The sequence below is a fragment of the Psammomys obesus genome, unplaced genomic scaffold (genome assembly GCF_907164565.1).
Source record: "Psammomys obesus unplaced genomic scaffold, mPsaObe1.curated_primary_1811, whole genome shotgun sequence".
Lineage (NCBI taxonomy): Eukaryota > Metazoa > Chordata > Mammalia > Rodentia > Muridae > Psammomys > Psammomys obesus.
This window is the reverse complement of record NW_026596131.1, coordinates 13,207,007-13,227,641: the sequence shown is the minus strand read 5'-3', so window position 1 is coordinate 13,227,641 and position 20,635 is coordinate 13,207,007. Positions and strand designations below refer to the sequence as shown.

At 56.3% G+C, this 20,635-nt stretch overlaps 1 protein-coding gene across 1 annotated transcript in view; it reads left to right on the top strand.

Moving 5' to 3' along the window:
* Positions 1-2,912: 2,912 nt before the first annotated feature.
* Dnah17 (dynein axonemal heavy chain 17) overlaps positions 2,913-20,635 on the top strand; it is a 96,470-nt gene continuing 78,747 nt past the window's right edge. Inside the window, exons 1-16 of the mRNA XM_055592467.1 lie at positions 2,913-3,251; positions 4,524-4,717; positions 5,607-5,799; positions 5,982-6,081; positions 6,280-6,365; positions 6,525-6,650; positions 6,902-7,054; positions 7,179-7,265; positions 9,173-9,340; positions 9,617-9,733; positions 11,765-12,030; positions 12,588-12,783; positions 13,203-13,349; positions 16,864-16,972; positions 17,803-17,906; positions 19,255-19,395. Of these exons, the coding sequence (XP_055448442.1) occupies positions 2,913-3,251; positions 4,524-4,717; positions 5,607-5,799; positions 5,982-6,081; positions 6,280-6,365; positions 6,525-6,650; positions 6,902-7,054; positions 7,179-7,265; positions 9,173-9,340; positions 9,617-9,733; positions 11,765-12,030; positions 12,588-12,783; positions 13,203-13,349; positions 16,864-16,972; positions 17,803-17,906; positions 19,255-19,395 (2,526 nt within the window). The remainder of the gene's footprint in view (positions 3,252-4,523; positions 4,718-5,606; positions 5,800-5,981; positions 6,082-6,279; positions 6,366-6,524; positions 6,651-6,901; positions 7,055-7,178; positions 7,266-9,172; positions 9,341-9,616; positions 9,734-11,764; positions 12,031-12,587; positions 12,784-13,202; positions 13,350-16,863; positions 16,973-17,802; positions 17,907-19,254; positions 19,396-20,635) is intronic.

Below are 20,635 nucleotides of genomic sequence, written 5' to 3'. Positions count from 1 at the left end.
ATCTCCCAGCCTCCCTTGCAGCTAGCTGGGACCATGTAAGAAGCCACCGCTCAAGGGAGTCAGTCTCAAAAGAGTACCATGAGTAAGTCACAAAACTGGGCTAAGTCACCAAACTGTCACCTCCTTCCAAGGTCACTCATTCAGAGACTGGTCTAGGGGATGGTAAGGAAGCCAGATAAGAATTGTTTTCTGAATTCACCACCATGCTGGTCATTGCTAGTGTATAGAACAATGGATTCTTAGACATCAGTCTTGGATCTAGCTGGCCATGGTGGCAATGTCTTCAGCTCCGGAAACTTAGGCTCACTTGGGCACAGGAGTCCAAGGCCAGCCTGCACAAACTAGCAAGAAACCATCTGAAGCACATAAAGGAAGATAAAATCCTGGTGGCTTGCTGGCTTCCTCAGGCCGGCTTTGTTAACTCAGGATTTCTGGGATAGTGTCGCTGTGAGGGGCAGGTTTCTTCTTTCTGATTCCTTTTCTTGCTTGACTCATGGCTGGCTCTAGCACAGCAGAGCCGTGGTGACAGTCGGCCTCCTGGGTCTTGCCCCTGCTCTGGGGTTGGGGGTGGGGAGCTCCGAGTGCCAGGAACACCCTTCAGGAAATGAAGGTCCGGCCTTTACTCTGCCACTCATGCATCTTCCAGAAGGTGCCACTAGAGGTGGAATGTGGTTGATGGAGGAAGACGCTTGCTCAGAGTGCAAACAGAACAAATGTGATGGAGGCAGAGGTGCATGGAGATGCAAACTGGCCAGATTAAGACAACTCAACTACTATGGCTTTGGTAAAATTTCATGTGTTGGAATGGGTCCCCAGGAGAGCAGGGTCCCAGCACAGTAAGGAGGCCTGGGCAGATCCTGAGCGCCAGGCTTCGGACAGTGAGATTAAATACACTTCTCTTAACAATTGAAAATGTTGCTGTTATGTGTACACATGATACCCGGATGGTGAGTCATTCTACCAGCAATGGACTATGAGGCTCCCAAGACTGGTTAAAAAGAGGGAGTGTCCATTCTCTTTAAGACTGTGTCCATGGTAGGTCAAGCACGGTCCAGTGGACAGCCCCACTCAGGGTGGATGGGCAGCACAAATTGGACTCGGGCTTGTTTTAAAACAAATGGAAAAAAGACATGAAATTAGAGGGGAGAGAGTAGGTCTAGGGAGAGTTAGGGGGAGAATGATCAAAATACATTACATGGCATTCTTAAAAATTAATGAAATACTATATTAAATATAAAAAACATTGTATAAAAATTATTTGCTCGAGAAGAATAGACGGTCTTAAGAAAGTAGATGAAAATCCCAGGTAGTGGTCATTCTGCAGAGAAAAACTGGACTTGGCGCTCTGTCCTGAGAGGGTTAGCACCTTCTGCCATCTGCGGGCTCTGAGCCCAGACCTTCCCTGCTTCTGTGAGATCGCTAGGCCAGCCATCTGCTGCACGACCTACGTAGCCAGGAGAAGGTTCTAGAAGTTCCAGGTTCTTGAGGACACTCCAGAAGTTCTGTGGCAGTTGGAGCCTCTCGAGGAAAGAGGCCATTTCTCTTCGTCGCTGGGCAAGGACTCCCTGACTCTTTGACAGAAGCACGCACTTGTCTGAATCCGGTGAGCAGCTGTGAACCAGGTTAGGGTGTCAGGGAAGAGCGGAGGAGCCTTGGCACACAGGGTAGGGCCCAGGTCCTGACTGGCAACAGACTAACCTCTCACCAAGCTCTGTCCCTGTTCACGCTTGGAGCTGACCTTCAGGTCAGCAAGCTGGCTGCCATGACCCCACTCCTTCCTCACTCAGGCTTCCTGGTACACTCCCCGTAGCCCCTGAGCCAGCCCAGCCTCAAGCCTACCAGTCTCAGGGACAGGCCGGAGAAGCACTTCATGGCTCAGTGCTAGAAACTGCCACCTCCTGGCCAGCACCCCAGGAAGTGGTGCTGCGGATTTGAGATGAGACCAGCTGTGAAACCCCAAATTTACAAAATCTGTAAGCCAGAGGGGGTGCTCCTGCAACCTCAACTTAGCAAGCCTCGGAGGAGGACGCCCCTAAACACTCACATTCCAGTGCCTACTCTCAAATCATGTCATGGTGCTAGGAGGGCCTAGCTCAGCCATGGTACTCCACACACATCATTTCAGGGATCCCCTGCATTGTTCCGCTTGTTCACACGTGGGCCCAAATCAGGTGTGGCTCACACCACTCTTTCTTTCTCTCTCCCCTCTCCCACTTCCTCTCCCTCCCCACCCCTCCCCTGTCCTCTTTCTCACTTTGTATATCGATCTTGCAACCTGTCACAGAGAAGCTGTAGGCTCCCGGAAAGGCCTGGGTCACTGAGTGCCACACTGCGCCTTTCTGCTCGGATGGGGCCGGGGCTGAGCGCCAGCTGCGGTGTGAGATGACGGCTTTGAGGATAACGTCTCCACAGCTTAGAGCCTTGGCTTTGCCTGCAAAGGCCGACACTGGCAATGGCCAGTTCTAGCACAGGCTGAGACCTACTCACAAAAGATCTGAGCAGCCCATACTTGTGTGCACACGTGTGCAGGTGCACGTGCACACACGTGGAGGCCAGAGGTGGATCTCGGTACCCTTCCTCCTCTTCAGCTCGCCCCATCCCTCTTCCCTTCTGCCTGACCCACTCCCACACTGATGTACTCTCTTCTCTTTTCCCCCAGTGTCCTTCTCTGTCTCTTCCAGCTTAACTTTATGGTCACAATAACACAATTGCACATCCTTTACTTGATGGGCCCGCACCAGGGCAGGAAGAGGCACAGATAAAAACAACAAAGGTCCCTGAGCCCCTTCCACTGGCTCGTTTAGGATGGGGAATCTGTGGGGTTCTGGAAGCCCAGCAGTAAGCTGCTATCTGTTTTTTTTGTTGTTGTTGTTCTGCAGAGGGCTGTGGTATAAGGAATAAACAATACAACAATGATACCAGACCCCAGACTGGAGTATCTGGAGACTGTGTCATCTATGCTCCTCAAGTTCAAGATAGACAAGTGGAGCAAACTGATCGGAGCGGAGGAGAACATAGCCCTGTTCACAGAATTCTTTGACAAAACGGACAACCTCATCCTGGTGCTGACACTAAATCCCTCTGGCATGATCATCCCCTGCCTGGGCTTCCCTGAGTCCCTCAAGTCCAAAGGGGTTTACTTCATCAAGAAAAAGCCAGAGAACATCACCAAGGACAACTTCAAGGCCCGCCTCATCTATGGGGACATCAGCCCCACGCCTGTGGAGCAGCTGATTGCTGTAGTGGAAGAGGTGTGTGTGCCTAGCCTGGGGGTGGGGGGAGCTGAAGAGGCCCCAAGGCCTTGCAGTGCACCGGTGGCCTCACCTAAGAGCCGCTTGGAAACGCAGACAGACCCGCTCCGGGGAGGTGGCAGGGGTTCAGCAGCCGTGCCCTCTTGCCAGCATTCGAGTCCCCCTCTCCCACTGGCGGCAGTCTATGCCACGTCCCTGCAGCCCCAGCCTGGGCCACCCAAGGGCCAGTAGATGGTTTCCTTAGCTCTGAGACTGTTGAGTTAAAAAGGGCGAATAGCACTATGTTTTCTCTACCTCTGTGCTACTACCATGCCCTCGTGCTCACCCTTAGCAGGGTCCTCCCAGCCAGCACAGAACAAGGACCTGCCTGTGCTTATTCAAAATGAAATGTGATGCCAGGAGGCTGCTCAGCAGGGCCTAGAAGCCAAGACTGGGAAGCCTGGCGGGCCACAGTCCACTCAGCTGCCATTTGTAATCCCAGACGCTTTTGAAGCTGGAAGCCCAAGGTTGGGGGTCAGCTGGCCCCCTCCCACAACACTCTGTCCTTGGCTTGTAGGTGGCCACCTTTTCCTGGTCCCTTGCGGAGTGGATTTTTGTGTCCTCATCTCTACGAGAACCCAAGTCCTGCTGGGTTAGGGCCCGGACTGCTTATTTACCTTATGCCTCCTTAAAGACCATATTCAGCTGGACAGAGATGGCTCAGTGGGCAGAGGGCTTGCTGCACCAACAAAGGGTGGACATTCCTATCTCTAGCACCATCTAGAAAGCAAGGCGTGGCATGGTATCATGTAATCACAGAGCCTGGAGGCAGGAGACAGGAGGGAATCTCGTTGACATGCTGTCCAGCTAGTCCAGGCGATAAACACTGCAGGTTCAGCAAGCGACCTTGCTTTGGAAAACTAGGTGGAAAACACACTGGCCTGTGACCTCTATACAGATTCACGAATGCTCGTGTGACATATGCACACGTGACTGTTTCCAGCTGCTGTCACATGTAAGGTACAGGCATGGGATTATGCATGTCACTTGGGGATATAACCCAGCCTACCTTAGCCCTTGTCCTAAACTTCCTGCCAGGTGTGTGGCACGTGTGCTATGGAGTGCTGACAGTTCAGACACTCAGGTGGCTGGGCCATCCCTGATCCAAGACCTCTTCAAAGGACAGGTTTAGCTTGCTCATCGTTATGGCCACAGAGGCCTCCCCCTCCTCCAGGGGAGAGCCAGCTGCTCAAGGCGGCCAAGCCAGGCCATCACCATCCCGTCTCCTTCCAGGTCCTCTATTCCCTGCTAAACCAGACTGAGAACAGGGACGGCTGGCCTCGGGTGGTCTCGGAAGACATTGTTAAGCAAGTCCACAGGCTGAAGAACGAGATGTTTGTGATGGGAGGGAAGATCAAGGGGAAAACCCTGCTGCCAATCCCGGAGCACCTGGGCAGCCTGGACGGCACGCTGGAGTCCATGGAGAGGTGGGTGGCAGCCGGAGCGGAAGGATGGGAGCCAGGGCGGTGAACTACAGATGGGCTACGGACGGGTTCGGTGCCTCGACAGCCTTGAGGGGCCCAACTGCATGCGGGATGGCGCGTGAGGTGGCGCCAAATCCACAGCCAGGCACAGCACAGCGGAGCACATACGGGGCCCTCGGAGCCCCGGCTCCAATCACCCAACAGTATCTGTACACAGGAAAGGGCCCACCACACCGATTCTTCCTCTCCTAACCCCTGCACAGCTCCAGGGCGCAATCCCACACGCTGGCTTTGTCGCTGAAAGACTATGGAGGGAGTTGGCAGGGACGGTTGACAGGAAGGTGTGAGTCAAGGAATAGCAGCTGTGCCATCCAGAGGCCAAGGAGCTTAAACTGCCCTGGCATGTGAGACTCTGAAAACACAGCTCTGTGAACTTGTCCACACACACACACACACACACACACACACACACACACCCTTATTGAATGACGGCTCCTAAGTTCCATCCTGATTGGTCCTCTAGGAACTGTCCATTAAGCCCCAACATAGGCTATGTTGTGTGGGCTCTATCCTGGCCTCTGGCCCCTTGGGCATCTCTGAAAGCTCTCATTCCTCATTCCCTGGGAATGAAGAAAAAGCTTCAGCCTCCCTCAGGCAGTAGGAATGGGCCAGGGACAGGAGATCAGACGTGATGCTGGTGGTGGTGGCGGCAGCGGTTGCGGTGGTGATGGTGACGCTGGTTGTGTCAGTAGCAGTGGCTATGGTAGCTTGGAGTTTATTGCTGGCAGGCTGCTTGTGGTGCTCGGTGTGTGTGTGTGTGTTTCCTCCCAGTGGTGAGGCAGCCCACGTGTGTGTGGCCACAGGAGCATCACCCTGACCTTGCACTTGACAGGATCCCCTCCTCCCTGGACAACTCGCTGCTGCACTCCATCGAGACCATCATCATCGACTGGTCCCATCAGATCCGGGATGTACTCAGCAAGGACTCGGCTCAGGCCCTGCTGGACGGCCTGCATCCGCTGCCCCGAGTGGAATTCGAGTTCTGGGACGCCCGGCTCATGAACCTGCAGTGCATCCACGAGCAGGTAGGGTCTCACTCCACCCAGCAGCCGAGCCCTCACTCTCCCACTTGGACAGTGGTCGGCTGGGTGCTGCCCTCCCGGGGACCCCAAGATACATTCCTGGCCTGTTCCACGGCCCTGTTAGCACCAGGTCAGGCAGCCCTCACCTGAGGGCTGACTGAGCGCCGGGGCTCTTCTGTCCTCAGCTAAACAGGCCCAAGGTAAACAAGATAGTTGAGATCCTGGAGAAAGCCAAAAGCTGCTACTGGCCAGCCCTGCAGAACGTCTACATGAACGTCACCCAAGGTGAGCCAGACACCATCTGCGGAGCACTGGGCCCTTAGGGAGGGCTCTGTGGACTGTCGTAACTCTGGGGAGTTATGCCCCCCCCCCCGTCAACAGCAGCCTCCCAGCCCACACCCGGGCAGGACCCTGAAACCCCCTAGAGCTGCCCACTTTTCGCCAGCTCGCCCCTCAGCACTGCCCCTTGTCCCTCATGCTTAGGCCTGAAGGAAGCCAATGACATCGTCCTGTACCTGAAGCCCCTACGCATCCTGCTGGAAGAGATGGAGCAGGCAGACTTCACCTTGGTGCGTTGACAAGGGAGGACCAGCTGGGCGGATGGGGGAGGCAAGCACGAGGCGTCCAGCTTCCCCGGGGAGCCCTCAACTGGAGGCCCCGGGTGCCCCGTGGAGACATGGCGGCAGCCCAGGCCAGCCCCCTGCAGCAACCCGGGCCCTCTCTCCCAGCTCCCCAGCTTCATCGTCAAGGTGTTGAGCACTATCTGCTTCATTTGGGCCACCTCGGAGCACTACAACACGCCCTCCAGGGTCATCGTCATCCTCCGGGAGTTCTGCAACCAGATCATCGAGATGGTGACACCTGTCCCCAGCCCAGCCCTCCCCCACGCTCCAGTCCTCCCAGGTCCCCAGCCAGAGTGAAGCCTGTGGGGGCGGGGGTCATCTCCCAGACGTTTTCCCAGTGTGCCTTGCTAGCCGGTACTCCATCAGGAACAAGGAGAAAAGGAAGGGGAGGAGGATGCTTGCTTCCTGCTCCCACCATCCCAGGATCCTGCCTTTGGGCTCCTCAAAGATGTCTTAGGATGCCCGTCTCTTCCTCCTCCTAGACTAGAGCCTACCTGAGCCCAGATGAGGTGCTGAAGGGCCTGCAGGGCGAGATAGAGGAGGTCCTGGTGGGCATCTCGATGTCTGTGGGTGTCCTGAAGGAGCTCTTCCATGCCTACGACTTCTGCTGCACAAACATGAAGATCTTCTTTAAGGTACCGGCACCCTGTGGAGCCTGGGCCTCGGCACCCCGACAGGTGGGTGGGTGGGTGGGAAAAGAGGAAGCAGCTCTGGCCTCCTCTCTCCCTCACCTTCCCGTCCCCCTCTTTCCTCTAAAAGGACAGGCCTCCGGTGCTGTGGGAATTTCCTTCATCGCTCACCTTCTCCCGAATGAATGCCTTCTTCCACCGAGTTCAGACCATCGAGGTAAAGCTGGAATTCCAGTCCTTTTCGCCTTCAAGCTCCCCCAGAAGAGGCTCCTGGGGCTGGGGTCAGCGATAGAGCCCCCACCTCCTAACTTTGGACTTCATCACCTGGGGGGGGGGGGGTCCACAATCGTCTCCTAGTTAGGAAAATCTCAGCGTGGCCTTCAGGCCTTCGTGTCTAAACCCAGCGGCTTCTCCCTGGCTCCAGCCGTGTGTGAGCGTGGAGTGACAGGCAGCGAGTGAAAATTGAAGAATGGGAGTGAGGGGTGGGGGGCTCCAGCTGGGTAGGACAAGGGAGCCTTGGTGTAATTTAACACACGTGTGTGTTGTGAGCACACATGTAAACAGGTGTGTGTGTGCCTGGGTAGAGGCCGGGAGACACCGGGCCTCCTGCTCTATCCTGCTTCGTCTTAGTCACATGAGGCAGGGCCTCTCTGAACCCAGAGTATGAGCGTTTGCCTGCGTGTGTGTGTGTGTGTGTGTGTGCCCCTCGAGCATCAGGTGCCCACAGAGCCAGGGGAGGGCATCAGATCCCCTTGGAACTGGACGGCCTCCAGCTGCCACGAGGGTACTGGGAATCCGGTCCTTTGTAAAGAGCAGCAAGTGCCCTCCCCCCAGCCATCCCTCGGGCACCCCACACGTGCCCGGATTTCTGTGTAGGTGCCGAGGGTTTGAACTCAAGTCTGTGTTTGTGCAGCTGAGCTCTCTCCTCACCCCACCCCGCCTTGCTCTTTTATGCTGTGATCCTCTGTTTGGGGTGACTGGCGTTTAGGCTCTCCTGTGTGGTCCTTGATCCGTTAGAAAGAGGGCAAGCCACAAATGTGGCTGACAGAGTGCCCGCCTGGCACGCCCAGGGCCCAGAGTTCTGGCTCAGCGGGGACTGAGTGCAGCGGCACACACATGCAGTCCCAGCGTTTGGGGAGCTGGGGTAGGAGGATCCAGAGTTCAAAGGTCATCAAGCATATAGTAAGCTTGAGGCCAGCCTGAACTACATGAGAGCCAAGAGTCAAGAAGATGACAGGGTCGTGGAGGAAGGGGATGAAGGACAGAAGTAGCCCATAATGCTCATTGTCCTCAAGAACTACAGGGGACCTTGTTGGGGAAACAATGTCACAAGTAGGGCCAGAGAGATGGCTCAGAGGTCAAGAGCACTGTCTGTTCTTCCAAAGGAAACTGAGTTCAATTCCCAGCAACCACATGGCTCACAACCATCTATAGTGAGATCTGGTGTCCTCTGCTGTCCTGCAGGCGCACATGGAGGCAGAACACTGTATAAATAATAAATCTTTAAAAAAAAAAAAAAGTGTCACAAGCATTAACCGATGGGGGAGGGGGCAAATATGAAGGTCACAACCTTGAAGCATCTATCTTCTGGGAAGGAATTGCCATGGGCCAGCATAGCCAGGGAAAGCTTTGCAATGGGGGTTCCTCATGGGAGAGCCCCTGCGCTGGGTGCCAGTGTCCACCCATGCTGGATGCTTTCCAGGGGACAGAGAGCCTGGGGCTCAGCTGCCTTCCCAGCACCTTCCAGGCCTGAGGAGGTAGAGTTTGGAGCGAGCATCTAGAGAGGCCGGCCAGCTTGGGATCTAGACCAGATCCCAGGCTTCACCCCCACCCCCGCCCGCCCGGCTTCCCCTGATGCAGAGGTGATTCCTGAAGGAGCTCCCCCCACCCCACCCCCACTCCCGCGCCATCCTTTCACTTCTAGAAATGGCTGTGCTGAACGGGCGCTGAAGAGCACAGTCCACACGTGACCCTCGCATGCCCCGTGTGCAGCTCCCCGTGGCGCCCCTGGGCACACTGCTCAAGCTCTCCTCGATGCTCCACTGAAGGTCCCCGGACCCTTGACTTCCTCCCTGGAGACCATGGACCAAAGCTGATGGTTCTCACTCTTTCTTCCCATGCTAGGACCTTTACAAAACGGCCATTGAATTTCTGAAGCTGGAGAAGATCGAGCTTGGGGGCGTGCGAGGCAATATCCTGGGGAACCTGGTGAACCAGATCTACGACGAGGTCTTTGAGCTGGTGAAGGTCTTCGCCGAATGCAAATATGACCCTCTGGACCCCGGAGACTCGGTGAGTCTGTAGCAGGGACTGGCACTGGCACAAGGAGTGACGATGGGGGGAGTCAAGGGCTTTAATAAGCTGTCGCTGAAGGTGTGGAAGCTGCCGTTCCTATGCCAACCCACGGGATGTGGGGCCAGGGAGGGGGAGATCCCGGCCCGGGGCCACCCTCCGCCCCTGAGCTGTGCAGTCGGCCCCATGTTCACCTGGCCTCGAGTTCTCCCAGCCTGGCGATGGTTTACAGCTACCTGCTCTGCTGCCTAACCACCCCGCCTCGTTTTCTTGTAGAGCTTTGATGATGACTACAGTGACTTCGAGACTAAAATCCAAGACCTGGACAGGAGGCTGGCCACCATGTTCTGCCAAGCCTTTGACGACTGCACCTCCATTGAGTCGGCCGCAAAGGTGGGGGACCGCCATGCATGGCTGTGGGGCCAGCCCCCTAGGGAAGGAAACGCCGAGCCGGGTGGAGAGCCTGCATATCAGCACACGTCAGTGAACACCCCCAGGGAAGGCCTTCGGAGCGGCCTGGGCACCTCGGGGAAATGGACACCTTTCTGTTGTCAGGGCTGGGTTTCCTGGGCCTCAGCAGGGCACTCAGGAAGCTCTCACACTGGAACACCAGGGTCTCTCTGGTAGAGCTGGGTGCACCTCACCTGAGCTGTTTTACCCTTTTTTTTTTTCTATAAGTACAAATGCAGGAGCATCGAGAGGCCTTCAAGAGCGGGTTGCTGGTGCAAGGGGGGGGTGTCAGGTTGCTTAGCTCTGGACTTGGGGTGAAGTAGCAATGAATGCTGATTAATGCCGTGTTTCCACAGCTGTGGTAAATTATTCAGTGACACTTGTTAAAGCAGGAGGGAAACGTCATGTGGTGTTGCAATGGGGTGGATGGGAGGTGTGTGGGAGAGGGTGACAGCTCTCTCCCCCACTGCCGATTCAGCCCAGGCAAGTGGGAGCCAGAGGCGAGGAAGAGGTGTGGCAATTGCCTAGAAATGACCAAGTATAGCTCGGGTTCCGGAAAGGTCTGGATGAAACTTACCCAGGCGTGTGCCTCACTAATTCTTTGGGCGTCTCTGTCAGCAACCCCCCCCCCCCCCAGTAGGAGGCCGTGGTCAACCAAGAGCAATGATCACACGGGCCTCAGGGAAAACGGGCTCAGAAAAAACAGAGAGGCTGAGTATCTGGTCCACTGACCAAGGCATGAAGAGGTGCTGTAGTGAGAGGCAGGCAGGCAGACCACTTACTCCAAATGAGGAAGCTGGCCTATCCCGGGCTCCCTTCCTCATGCGAACTCAGATTCTCACTTTATGATGACCTGAGTGAGACGGACCAGTCTGGGGCGGGGAGACCCTCAGGGATCACCTCCTGCCATCCCTGTGTGTCCCTGACGCTGGGTCTGGCTGTCACCAGTGTGTCACTCCCGACCTGGAAAGTTCTAGAGCCTTGTCGTTGTGACCACCTCCTTGCAGAAGATAAAGGGAGTTTCCTTCCCTGCAACCAGAGGCCAAAATACGTGCAGGAAAAGACTAGAAACTGGAAAAGAGCAAGGACGAGGGAGGATCCTACGCCCATTTCCCCAGCTGTCATGCGTCAACCTCATAAAAGGAAATGTGGCTCCGGGTGACCACGGAGGGAGGGAGGGAGGGTCTGCGACAGTGCCCAGCTTCTGCCTCCTCTGCAGAACCACACCACTCCATTCTATTTTCAGAGGGGACCGAAATTTCCCTTCCCTTCCTCGATGTCACATTGAGTCTTCAGAGGTCATTTTTAGTGAGGGTTGCATTTTCCAAGCCAAAACCTGGAGCCAGTCTAAGCCCCACATGGGCCTGTGAGCTCCTGCTAGGGAGAAGTTAGGAGCTGGGGAACCCTGCGTGTTTCTTATGAATCCCAGACACCTGGGGAATTCAGACATTAGGCCCCTCCTAGTCTCCTCCTCCCTGTGGTCAGCCCCTCCTCCTGTGTGTATACCGGGAGTGTATAGATACAGATGTGTGCACGCACTCACGCGCATGCATGCCAAGTAGCTGCTGTCCCCGTGCAGCCACCCCTTGGCCTGAGGATGAGTTTTTATGAGTGTAGCCATTTTCCCTCTGGCTATCGGAGCCCCCACACCCATCCGGATGCAGCCTGGGGCTGTTCCACAGATGAGTTGGAAAGCGCTCACACCTCCTTTCTTCCGGGTCTGGAATAAATTCTCCCCAGCCCTGGCCTTTGCCAGTTTCCAAGTCGGTGCCCCCACATATGGCATCGTGGGACCACACAGGCTCTAACAGCTGCCACGCTGAGAAAGTCTCCCCTGGAGTCCCTGTTTCAATAAGGCCCAAGTCTCCACAGTCCTGATGTTTGTCACTTCCCTGTCGGGGCCAGGGCGGGAAGCAGGGACTACGGCTGGCCGGCGGTGCACCTCCTCCTCACTCCTCCTCCGTGTCTCTGCAGCTCCTGTGCATGTGCGGGGGCCTCCTGGAGCGGCCCCTGATCCTGAGCGAGGTGGTGCCCAGGTACTCGGTCATGCTGGAGCTGTTCAACACCGAGCTGGACAACGCCAAGCTCATGTACGACGCCCAGATGGCGGCCTCCGCCAACGGCCAGATCCCGCCCATCCACAAGAACATGCCGCCGGTCGCGGGGCAGCTCAAGTGGAGCCTGGAGCTGCAGGAGCGGCTCGAGGTGTCCATGAAACACCTGAAGCACATTGACCACCCGTGAGTCCCTCGCCAGGCTGGGAGGGAGGAGAGGAGCGAAGAGGTCCACCCTGAGCCTTCCCATCTGCTAGAGCAAAGCAGTCCCTAGGCCTGGGCTTGGGGTTTCCGAGCAAGCTGTGGAGGAAGGGGCACTCTACAGTGGACTGCAGCAGCTGAGCACTGGCAGAGGCTGCTGCTGGGAAGCAGGCACTCTGTGGGATGCCCCCCCCCCATGCTGGCTTGGCTGCAGTCTAGTCTGTCCCAAGCTGAGAAGGAAGCTGTGAGTTCCAAACAGAGCTGTGAGTGGCCGGGGCTCCTGCACCGCGGCCTCCTGAGGTGTTTGTTTCAGCTGTGGGGCTGTGCTGACCTGCTCAGGACGCTTCCTCTTTTAAAGACATCTGCCTTTCATGGATGGCCCAGGCATCACCTGGCAGTACATTCACTGGGAGGAACAGGTAGCTGGTAGCCTGCCTCAGCACCCTGAGGTCTGGCAGCACCTGATGGGAGCACTGAAAAGACCCGTAAGGGAAGTGTCGGTGAACGCCTAGCACCTCACTGCTCTGCCCACCTCTGACTAGGGTCATGTCCAGTGTGGAGGCCAAGCTGGTCTATGAGAAATACGACGAGATGATGGAGCTGCTGAAAGGCTACCGGGAGAAGATCTACCATCAGTGGGTGGGAGGCGTGGGCCAGGACTGCCACTTCAACCTGGGCCAGCCGCTCATCCAGCGCGACCCCTTCTCCAACCTCATCCAAGTCAACTTCAGCAAGGCGGTGGGTCCCCGGTGTGCCGGGGAGGGAGGAGGGGGCGGGGCTGGGAAAGGGAGGGGAGAGCCCCAGGCTCACCATGCTGGAGGCTGACTCCAGCAGCACCAGGGAGCAGTTAAGAAGATTGCTGTGTGTGCTACTGCCTGGAGTAAAATGGTGGGGTCCTTACCTGCTCCACAAGAGGCCCATGAGGCTTATCGGGCGGGGGTGGGGGGGAACCCAGGGAAACCTCCTAAGGAAACCTTTCCATAGCTCAGGTCAGGCAGGGTAGAGATAAGAGGATGATGACATCATCGGCCCATGGTGATGACGTCACACTTTGTCGGGCTTACCCATCCAGTCCCTGGCCGTGACAAGCCTGGGGCAGTGGGTCCCACCGTGTGGGGTCACCTTGTGACGGGTCCCCTGCTCTTCCTGACCTTTAGCTGGTGGCGGTCCTGAGAGAAGTCAAGTACCTGAACTTCCAGCAGCAGCAGGACATACCAAGCAGTGCAGAGAAGCTCTTCTCGGACAACGAAACCTTCCGGAAGTTCGTGGGCAACCTGGAGCTCATTGTCGGCTGGTACAATGAGGTGAGTGAGCTGGTGCTGCCTCAGGCGGGACATCCGTGTATTCAATTATGTCCTTCATTAATCATGCCTGGAAGCTCCGCCTCTGCCGGGCTCTGGCTAACTCGCCCAGCTCTTACACCATCCTACCTCACTTCCACTACTTTGTTCAAGTCGGGGAGGGGCGCCTTCTGGAATGACGGATCTCCCAGCTGCTGGTGGGGACGCTGCATGAGGAGAGAATCCAGCACCCTCATCTGTGTGGTTCAAGAACTCCTTGACTCCCCGATCCCACTGATCTGGGGTCCTGGCACAGCCAACACGCACAAATAGAGTCCCCCACTCCCCCTGGCATTGATTGGCCTTGAGGATACTCCACTTTGGCAACAGAAACAGCCTGTGGGTGAACCATGGTCCCTGGGGCAAAGTGGCCAGCTCACATGCCTGCCCACTCCTGCATTCTACCCATAGACCGGGAAAGGCAATGGTACAGTTTGGCCGGGTATCGGAGGCTCGGTCCCCAGTCTGCGGCACTGTTGGATGGGATGGCACCATCAGGAGGTGGGAGTTAGGACACCGGTGACAATACTGGGGCTCCAGCTCCTCCCTCTGTGGTTCTCTGGTCACCATGAGGTGACCTCTGCTTCACATTCCCACTCCCGTGACGTCTTCCCCCGCCACAGGGCCCCGAAACAATTACACCAGCCTCAGAATGAAACTTGAGAAGCCACGAGCTAAACCGCTAAGATGATTTTTTTCAGGTTTATATCTGTCTGGAACAAGCAATCCCAGGTACTGTGGTCCCCCGGCCAGAGGGCAGTGGGCCAGGCCGGGTACAGGCAGGCTCCCCATGGCCCCTCTGACCTAGAGCCACACTCCAGGCAGCCCAGGACAACACAGACCTATGTCTTCATTCCCAAGCTCCGAAGTGTGTAACCTGTTCCCCACAGGAGTGCTGAGGGGCACGGGTGCTGTTTATTGGGCCTGTCCAGCTTCTAAAGGCCACTGCTGTCCTTGGCTAATGGCTGCGTGCTGCCCAGGGCTCTCCGGGTTCATCACGAGGATCGGCTGAACAGTTACGGAGACTGGAAGGGCCACAGTGCGCCACCTGGTAGCTGTCGACCAGGAAGGGACCCTGTGGTAACCCAGTCCAGAGCCTGAGGACCGGGGTGGCCGGCAGTGTAAACACAAGACCAGGAGGAGACCAAATGCCCCAGGCAGTGAGCCAGGAGAAGGGGGCAAATTCCTCCCGTCTCAACCTCCGTTCTGCCGATGACATCAAAGCCTAGGGAAGCCCACCCTCACCGGGAGGACCCTGATGGGTCCACCCTTATCTGGCTGGCCCTTGCTGGGTGCCATCTGGGACAGCACTGAGCAGCAGGGATGTGAAGAATGGCAAGGAGGGCAGCGCCGCCTCTGCCGTGAGGAAGCTCGCCGATGGCGTGCCTAACAGAGGTTGGCACCAGAGTAGCCCCAGGGACTAGCTACACACCACAATTCAGTGCCCCCCCAACACACACACACACATACACACACACACTCCAACCAGCAAAGAATGAGGTCGTGGCTGAACTGTACCTGAAATGAGTCCAGCAGAGTTTAGGCAAGCACGGTGGCACACAGCCGCAATCCAAGCATTTAGAAAGCGACACAGGAGGAAGGTTGTGAGTTAGGGCCAGCTTAGGCCACAGAGCCGACACCATATCTCAAAGGAAAAATAAATAAAACGGTGCCAGATGCAATGCACACCTGTAGTACGGGCACACAGGAGGTGGAGGCAGGAGGATCGCTGTGGATGCCAACCTGGGCTGAGGAATGAGATGCTGGCTCAAAAAATAAACAAAAAACAAACAGACTGAGGAGATGACCCTGGGTCAAAGCAAGAGCTTCTCACCCTATTTCCCGAGTTTGATCCCCAAAGAGCCACTTGGCAGAAGAAATCTGACTCCTGCAAGCTGTCCTCTGACTAAGATGTGTGGACTCAGGCGCCCACGCGCCCCCCCCCCCCCATGTAACAAAAGTTTTAATTTTGACTTGCCTATTGGCACTGCAACTTCAAAATACCAGCGTCTGTTTTAAATGAACTTCAACCCCACTTTCTTCATACCAGCGGCCTCCCGGCACAGGATGCTTCCTTCCAGGAGCAGAGCACAGAGTTGAGAGAAAACGGAAGCCAGAGGATGGTGTGCCAGCTGGTTTTATGTCAATGTGACACAAGCTCAACTCATCTGAGGGGAGGGAACCTCAGTTGAGAAAACGCCTCCGTAAGATCAGGCTGCAGGCAGGCCTGTAGAGAGTTTTCTTAGCTACTGACAGGGCGGTGTCGTCCCTGGGCTGGTGGCCCTGGGCTCTATAAGAAAGCTGGCTGAGCAAGCCAGTAAGCAGCACCCTCCACGGCCTCTGCATCAGCTCCTGCCTCCAGGTTCCTGCTGTCTGAGTTCCTGTCCTGACTCCCTCCCCTGACGAACAGTGACATGGAAGCTGGAAGCGCAAGCCAAGTAAACCCTTTCCTCACAAACTGCTTTTAGTCGAGGTGCCTCACCACAGCAGCAGAAGCGCTAATTAACAGGAAGTGAGCCAAGATAGTCTGTGGACTGTAGCCAGCGCGAGCCCTTTCCATGGAGACCCTGTCCTCAGGATGGAAGACCGCTGGGCCCCACAGCTTCGTCAGGGGCACACGAGAAGCTAGCAGTTAGAGCCGGTGCATACTGCTCCCCTGACGTCCACCCGCCGGCTCTGGTTATAGACACTGATGAGAGGCTCTTGATGAGGTTATCTTGGGGCGCACCCTCCAAGGAAGGACGCTGCCACTGTCCTGTGTGTCACAGATGAACCCTGACTGACGGTTCCCCCTCCCTTGGTCACTTTTGATTTTTTTGTTCCCTTTTGTGAACTCACTTTTTCAAGGAGCAGCTGCTTTGTGGGGTACAAGGCAGAGTGGAGCAGAGACAGCAGGCGCTGTTCTGTGGTAAACAGACTTGACTTCTCCCCAGACATGGCTCCCCACGACGTCGCTGGAGTTCGGAATTTCGATTCCTGGCCCAGAGGAGGTTTTGCAGGCAGAAGCAATTGTCACGCTTCCAACCCCATCATCACTTTTTTCTACCGCATGACGTAGATGAGGAAGAATGGAGCATCCATGTGGATCCTTCCGGTTAAGGCTCACTTGAGAAATCAGAATGGGATACAATTTATTTTAACTTTTAGGACTCTATTTGCAATCGTGTGTGTCCAGCACAGCATGTGTGTGCCCTCGGAGGCCGGGGCGTCCGATCCGCTGCAGCAGGATCGGCTGTGAGCCGCCTGACGTGGGTGCTAGGAATCGAAGTTGGGTCCTCCTAGAAGAGTAAACGCACACCCTTAACCAGTGGACTCTGCAGCCCTGGGCGTGCAGTTTAGAAATAATTCCCAAGAGAATGATGACAAGTGGTAGCTGGTTTAGCGGCGTCTGTGAAAGGCCCTGAGTGCTGTTAAATTCTAGGCAGTTTAAAAATCAGATTTGGGACCAAACTCTTAGCTCCCATGGCATCTCCCGCAGATAAAGACCACAGTGATGGACGTGGAGTTTCCCCTGATCAAGTCGGAACTGGAAGCCATCGACGTGAAGCTGATGAGTGCCGAGACGACGTTGTTCTGGAACAGCGAAGGTGCCTAGGCCGTCTGTGTTCTGAGGGTTTGCTCCGTGCCCTGATGCTCCGGCACAGTCAGGTTTGCCTGCGGGCTTCGGAGAGTGGCCTGAGCTGCTGTCATCTTGCCCAGTCCATAAAGCCCACATCATTCACACAACTGGGCAAAGACCCCTGGGGAGCTGCCAAGGGTCCGGCCATTCCCTGAGTGCCCCCCCCCAGCCTGGCCCTCCCCTCCTCGTGTCTGCCTCCTACGCACAGCAAGTCAGTGGAACAGACAGGACATTCTGCCCTGCCGCTGTTCAGGGCAGAAGCTGGAGGAGAGGGAGGACAGGCAAATGAGGCTCTGACCCTAGCTGCCCCCCTGGGTGCCCTCCGAGTCTTAATGAGCCCACGCACTGCCACTTTCTTCCTACCTCGACTTTGCTGTGCCGTTAACCACCATTCGGGCCCCACCGTGCTCCACATTCTAAACTGGAAGGTGGGACCGACTGTCGCCATGTCTATGACATGAGGGACCCTAGACTTTTTTCTGCAGAAAGAAGAAAAAAGTTCTTTTTTCTTTCTGTCACGCCCCCGGGCCCTGGGTCCCTTGCTGCCTCCTCCCAATCATTCACAGTTGGGAAGGGGCTTCAGTCTCAGGAGCCTGGGGCGAGGCAGGAACCTCAGACCTAGCTGAGCAGATCTGGCAGAGCAGACCTAGCTCAGCAGTGGCCTAGTGTCATGCCAGGGAAGTGACTCCTGTGTAGGGCCCGTCGCTGATGCTGGCCCTCTCTCGGAACCCCGGGGATGCCGAGAAGAGCACTCGCTGGCCGGGTGCCTGGGCTCCGACGCCTACGCTTGTGTTACAGGTGTGTTTCAGTACATCCAGGAGATGCGGGAGGTGCTGTACAACGTGCAGAACCGCATGCAGAAGGCCAAGCAGAACATAGAAGGGATCACGCAGGCCATGCAGGTGAGCGGGCTGCCTCGGGCGCTGTGCCAGGCTGTGCCAAGCAGAACATAGAAGGGATCATGCAGGTGAGCGGGCTGCCGAGGGCGCTGTGCCAGGCTGTGCCAGGCGGTTCCAGGCAGAACATAGAAGGGATCACGCAGGCCATGCAGGTGAGCGGGCTGCCTCGGACGCTGTGCCAGGTTGTGCCAGGCTTGGCACTTCAGAACAAGCGGTGGCCAGAGAAGGGGCTCCCTGCTGGGTAGCAAAGACCTTAAGCTCTCTGACCTTAAGCGAGTTCCAGAAAGCTGAGAGACCCTACTCCAGCCTCCCTGGGTGGCTTTTAATGGCCTCAGTTTGCAAAACATTGTGGCTGTGTATTCAAAGGCAAGTTGTGAGTGTGTGTGTGTGTTCGTGTGTACACGTGTGGAGAAAAGAGGTTAGGAGCCAGTGTCTTCCTCAATCGCTTTATCTTACCTTTGAGACAGCTTCCCGAAGCTGGGTCTAAAGCTGGATCTTGCAGGTTGACTAGACTGGCTGGCCAGTACAGTCCAGGTACAGCTGTCCCTGCCCCAGCCCCTCGATGGGCTGGCAGACACACACACCGTAGCAGCCACCTTTCACACGGGCGCTGGGGATGCAGGCTGAGGCTGTCATGCTCACACAGGGCTTTATCCTCCCCAGACCAGAAAGCGTTTAAAAAAATCTTTCCTCCCTTAAGTTCTGGGTTACACAGCCTCATCATATGTTTCCAGCGGGCACGCACATGCAGGGTTTGGGGAGACCCAGCTGTGGCCAGCTGCGGGCTCAGCATTTCAATCCTGATGTGCTCAGGAGCGGAAGTAGGGGACGCCGAGGCAGGGGCCCACCCAGGTGCACGCAGGAAGAGCCAGCCTGGAAGAACAGTCAGCAGCGCCTGCTGTTCCCTCAGGAGACCAGGGTTCTGTTCCCCAGCACGCACACTGGATGGCTCGAAACCGCCTCTCATCCCAGCGCCAGGGGAGCCGATGCCCTCTCCTGTCCCTCGGGCACTACATGCTTCGGTGTACACACAGACAAGCGGGCACACACACGCACATATAAATAAAAGAGAAAAGTTTTAAAACACGAACATTGGAGCAAAGCCGCCGCTCACCACTGTTTGTGTTTTGAATTCAGTTTCCACTTACATGGCACACTCATGCCCTCTCCTCCCCCAGCCCCTTGGCCCAAGAACTCACCTCAGGAAGTTAAGCACAGGAAGTGCTCACGGTCCCAGGGTGCACAGGGAGAGCTGGCCAGAGACAGGGAGGCTGGCACCCATGGGAACGTGGAGGAGGGGCAAGACCAAGAGTGCCCTCTCTAAAAGGGCCGGCTTGTGGTCTCCCTGCAGGAGTGGTCGGCTAATCCCCTGTTTGAAAGGAAGGACAACAAGAAGGACGCCCTGCTGGACCTGGACGGGAGGGTGGCCAACCTGAACAAGCGCTACGCTGCTGTCAAGGATGCTGGCATGAGAATCCAAGCCATGGTTGCGGTAAGGGGACCCCCGCCCCGGGGGTGGGGGGAGTCCTTCAGAAGCTGCTTGCTTTTCGTGGAGGGGAGAGAGAGAGGAGACCTAGCTGGGCATCTTACTAAAATGACAGGTGACGAGTATTCTAATGGCCACAGGGTCTAGGAGCTTTTGTCCAAGATGGCCTGACCCAAGAGCCGCTGGCTGTCCTGGTGCTTCCAACCTGGTTCTTGTTGTCACACGCCTGTGCTCCAGAGCACAGTGTGGCGTGACTACAGCACCTGTGCTAAGGTCCGAGTGTGCTGGTGACAGCTTCACCCCCAGCCAACCGGGACAGCCTGCTGTGAGCTTCCGTGTAGCCCCCAAGGGTTCCCCACCCGTGAGTGTGGACGTGGACACATGGGCCTGAGGAGTCCTTGCATGTGTGCATGCGGCATATCACAGCCAGCACGTGTCAGTGGGCAGGTGGGGTACCCACCACTGTGCTGTCTAGAAAGTGGGTGTCTCTGGTAGAAGCGCAGCCAAGGGGGCAGAGCTCACAGACTGAGATGGAGGCCAGGGAGCCGTGAAGAGCCACCTCCCCTGTTTCCGCTTCGCTGAGACTGTGCTGCCTGGGTGCCAGGCTTTGCCCACATCCATCCACTGCCGTTTCAGCCACCTGAGCCATCTCTTTCTGCCCCACACTAACATTGCCTGAGCGGTTCTCTTCTCTCTCCTTTGCCTGAGCTGTTCTCTTCTCTCCTTTGCCTGAGCTGTTGTTCTCTTCTCTCTACTTTGCCTGAGCTGTTCTCTTCTCTCTCCTTTGCCTGAGCTCTTATTCTCTTCTCTCTCTTTTGCCTGACAATATACAGACTGAGTTACGTTCAGCTTTGTGTTCACCTATAGCCCTCAGTGTCTTAAAGGTTCTCCCATTTGTCCTTCCCCCATCTATTATGTACTTCCTCCATCCATCTATCCTTCCCTTCATCTACCTCTTCATTCATTCCCCCACCCATCCACTCAGGTATCCATCTACCCACCCTTTCACCTGTCTATCCAACCATCCACTCATCCATCCAACCATCCACCCATCCATCCAACCATCCACCCATCCAGCCAGCCATCCACCCATCCACCCATCCATCCAACCATCCACCCATCCATCCAACCATCTATCCACCCATCCACCCATCCACCCATCTACCCACCCATCCATTCATCCATCCATCCATCCATCCATCCATCCATCCATCCATCCATCCATCCTTTGACCCATTCATCAACA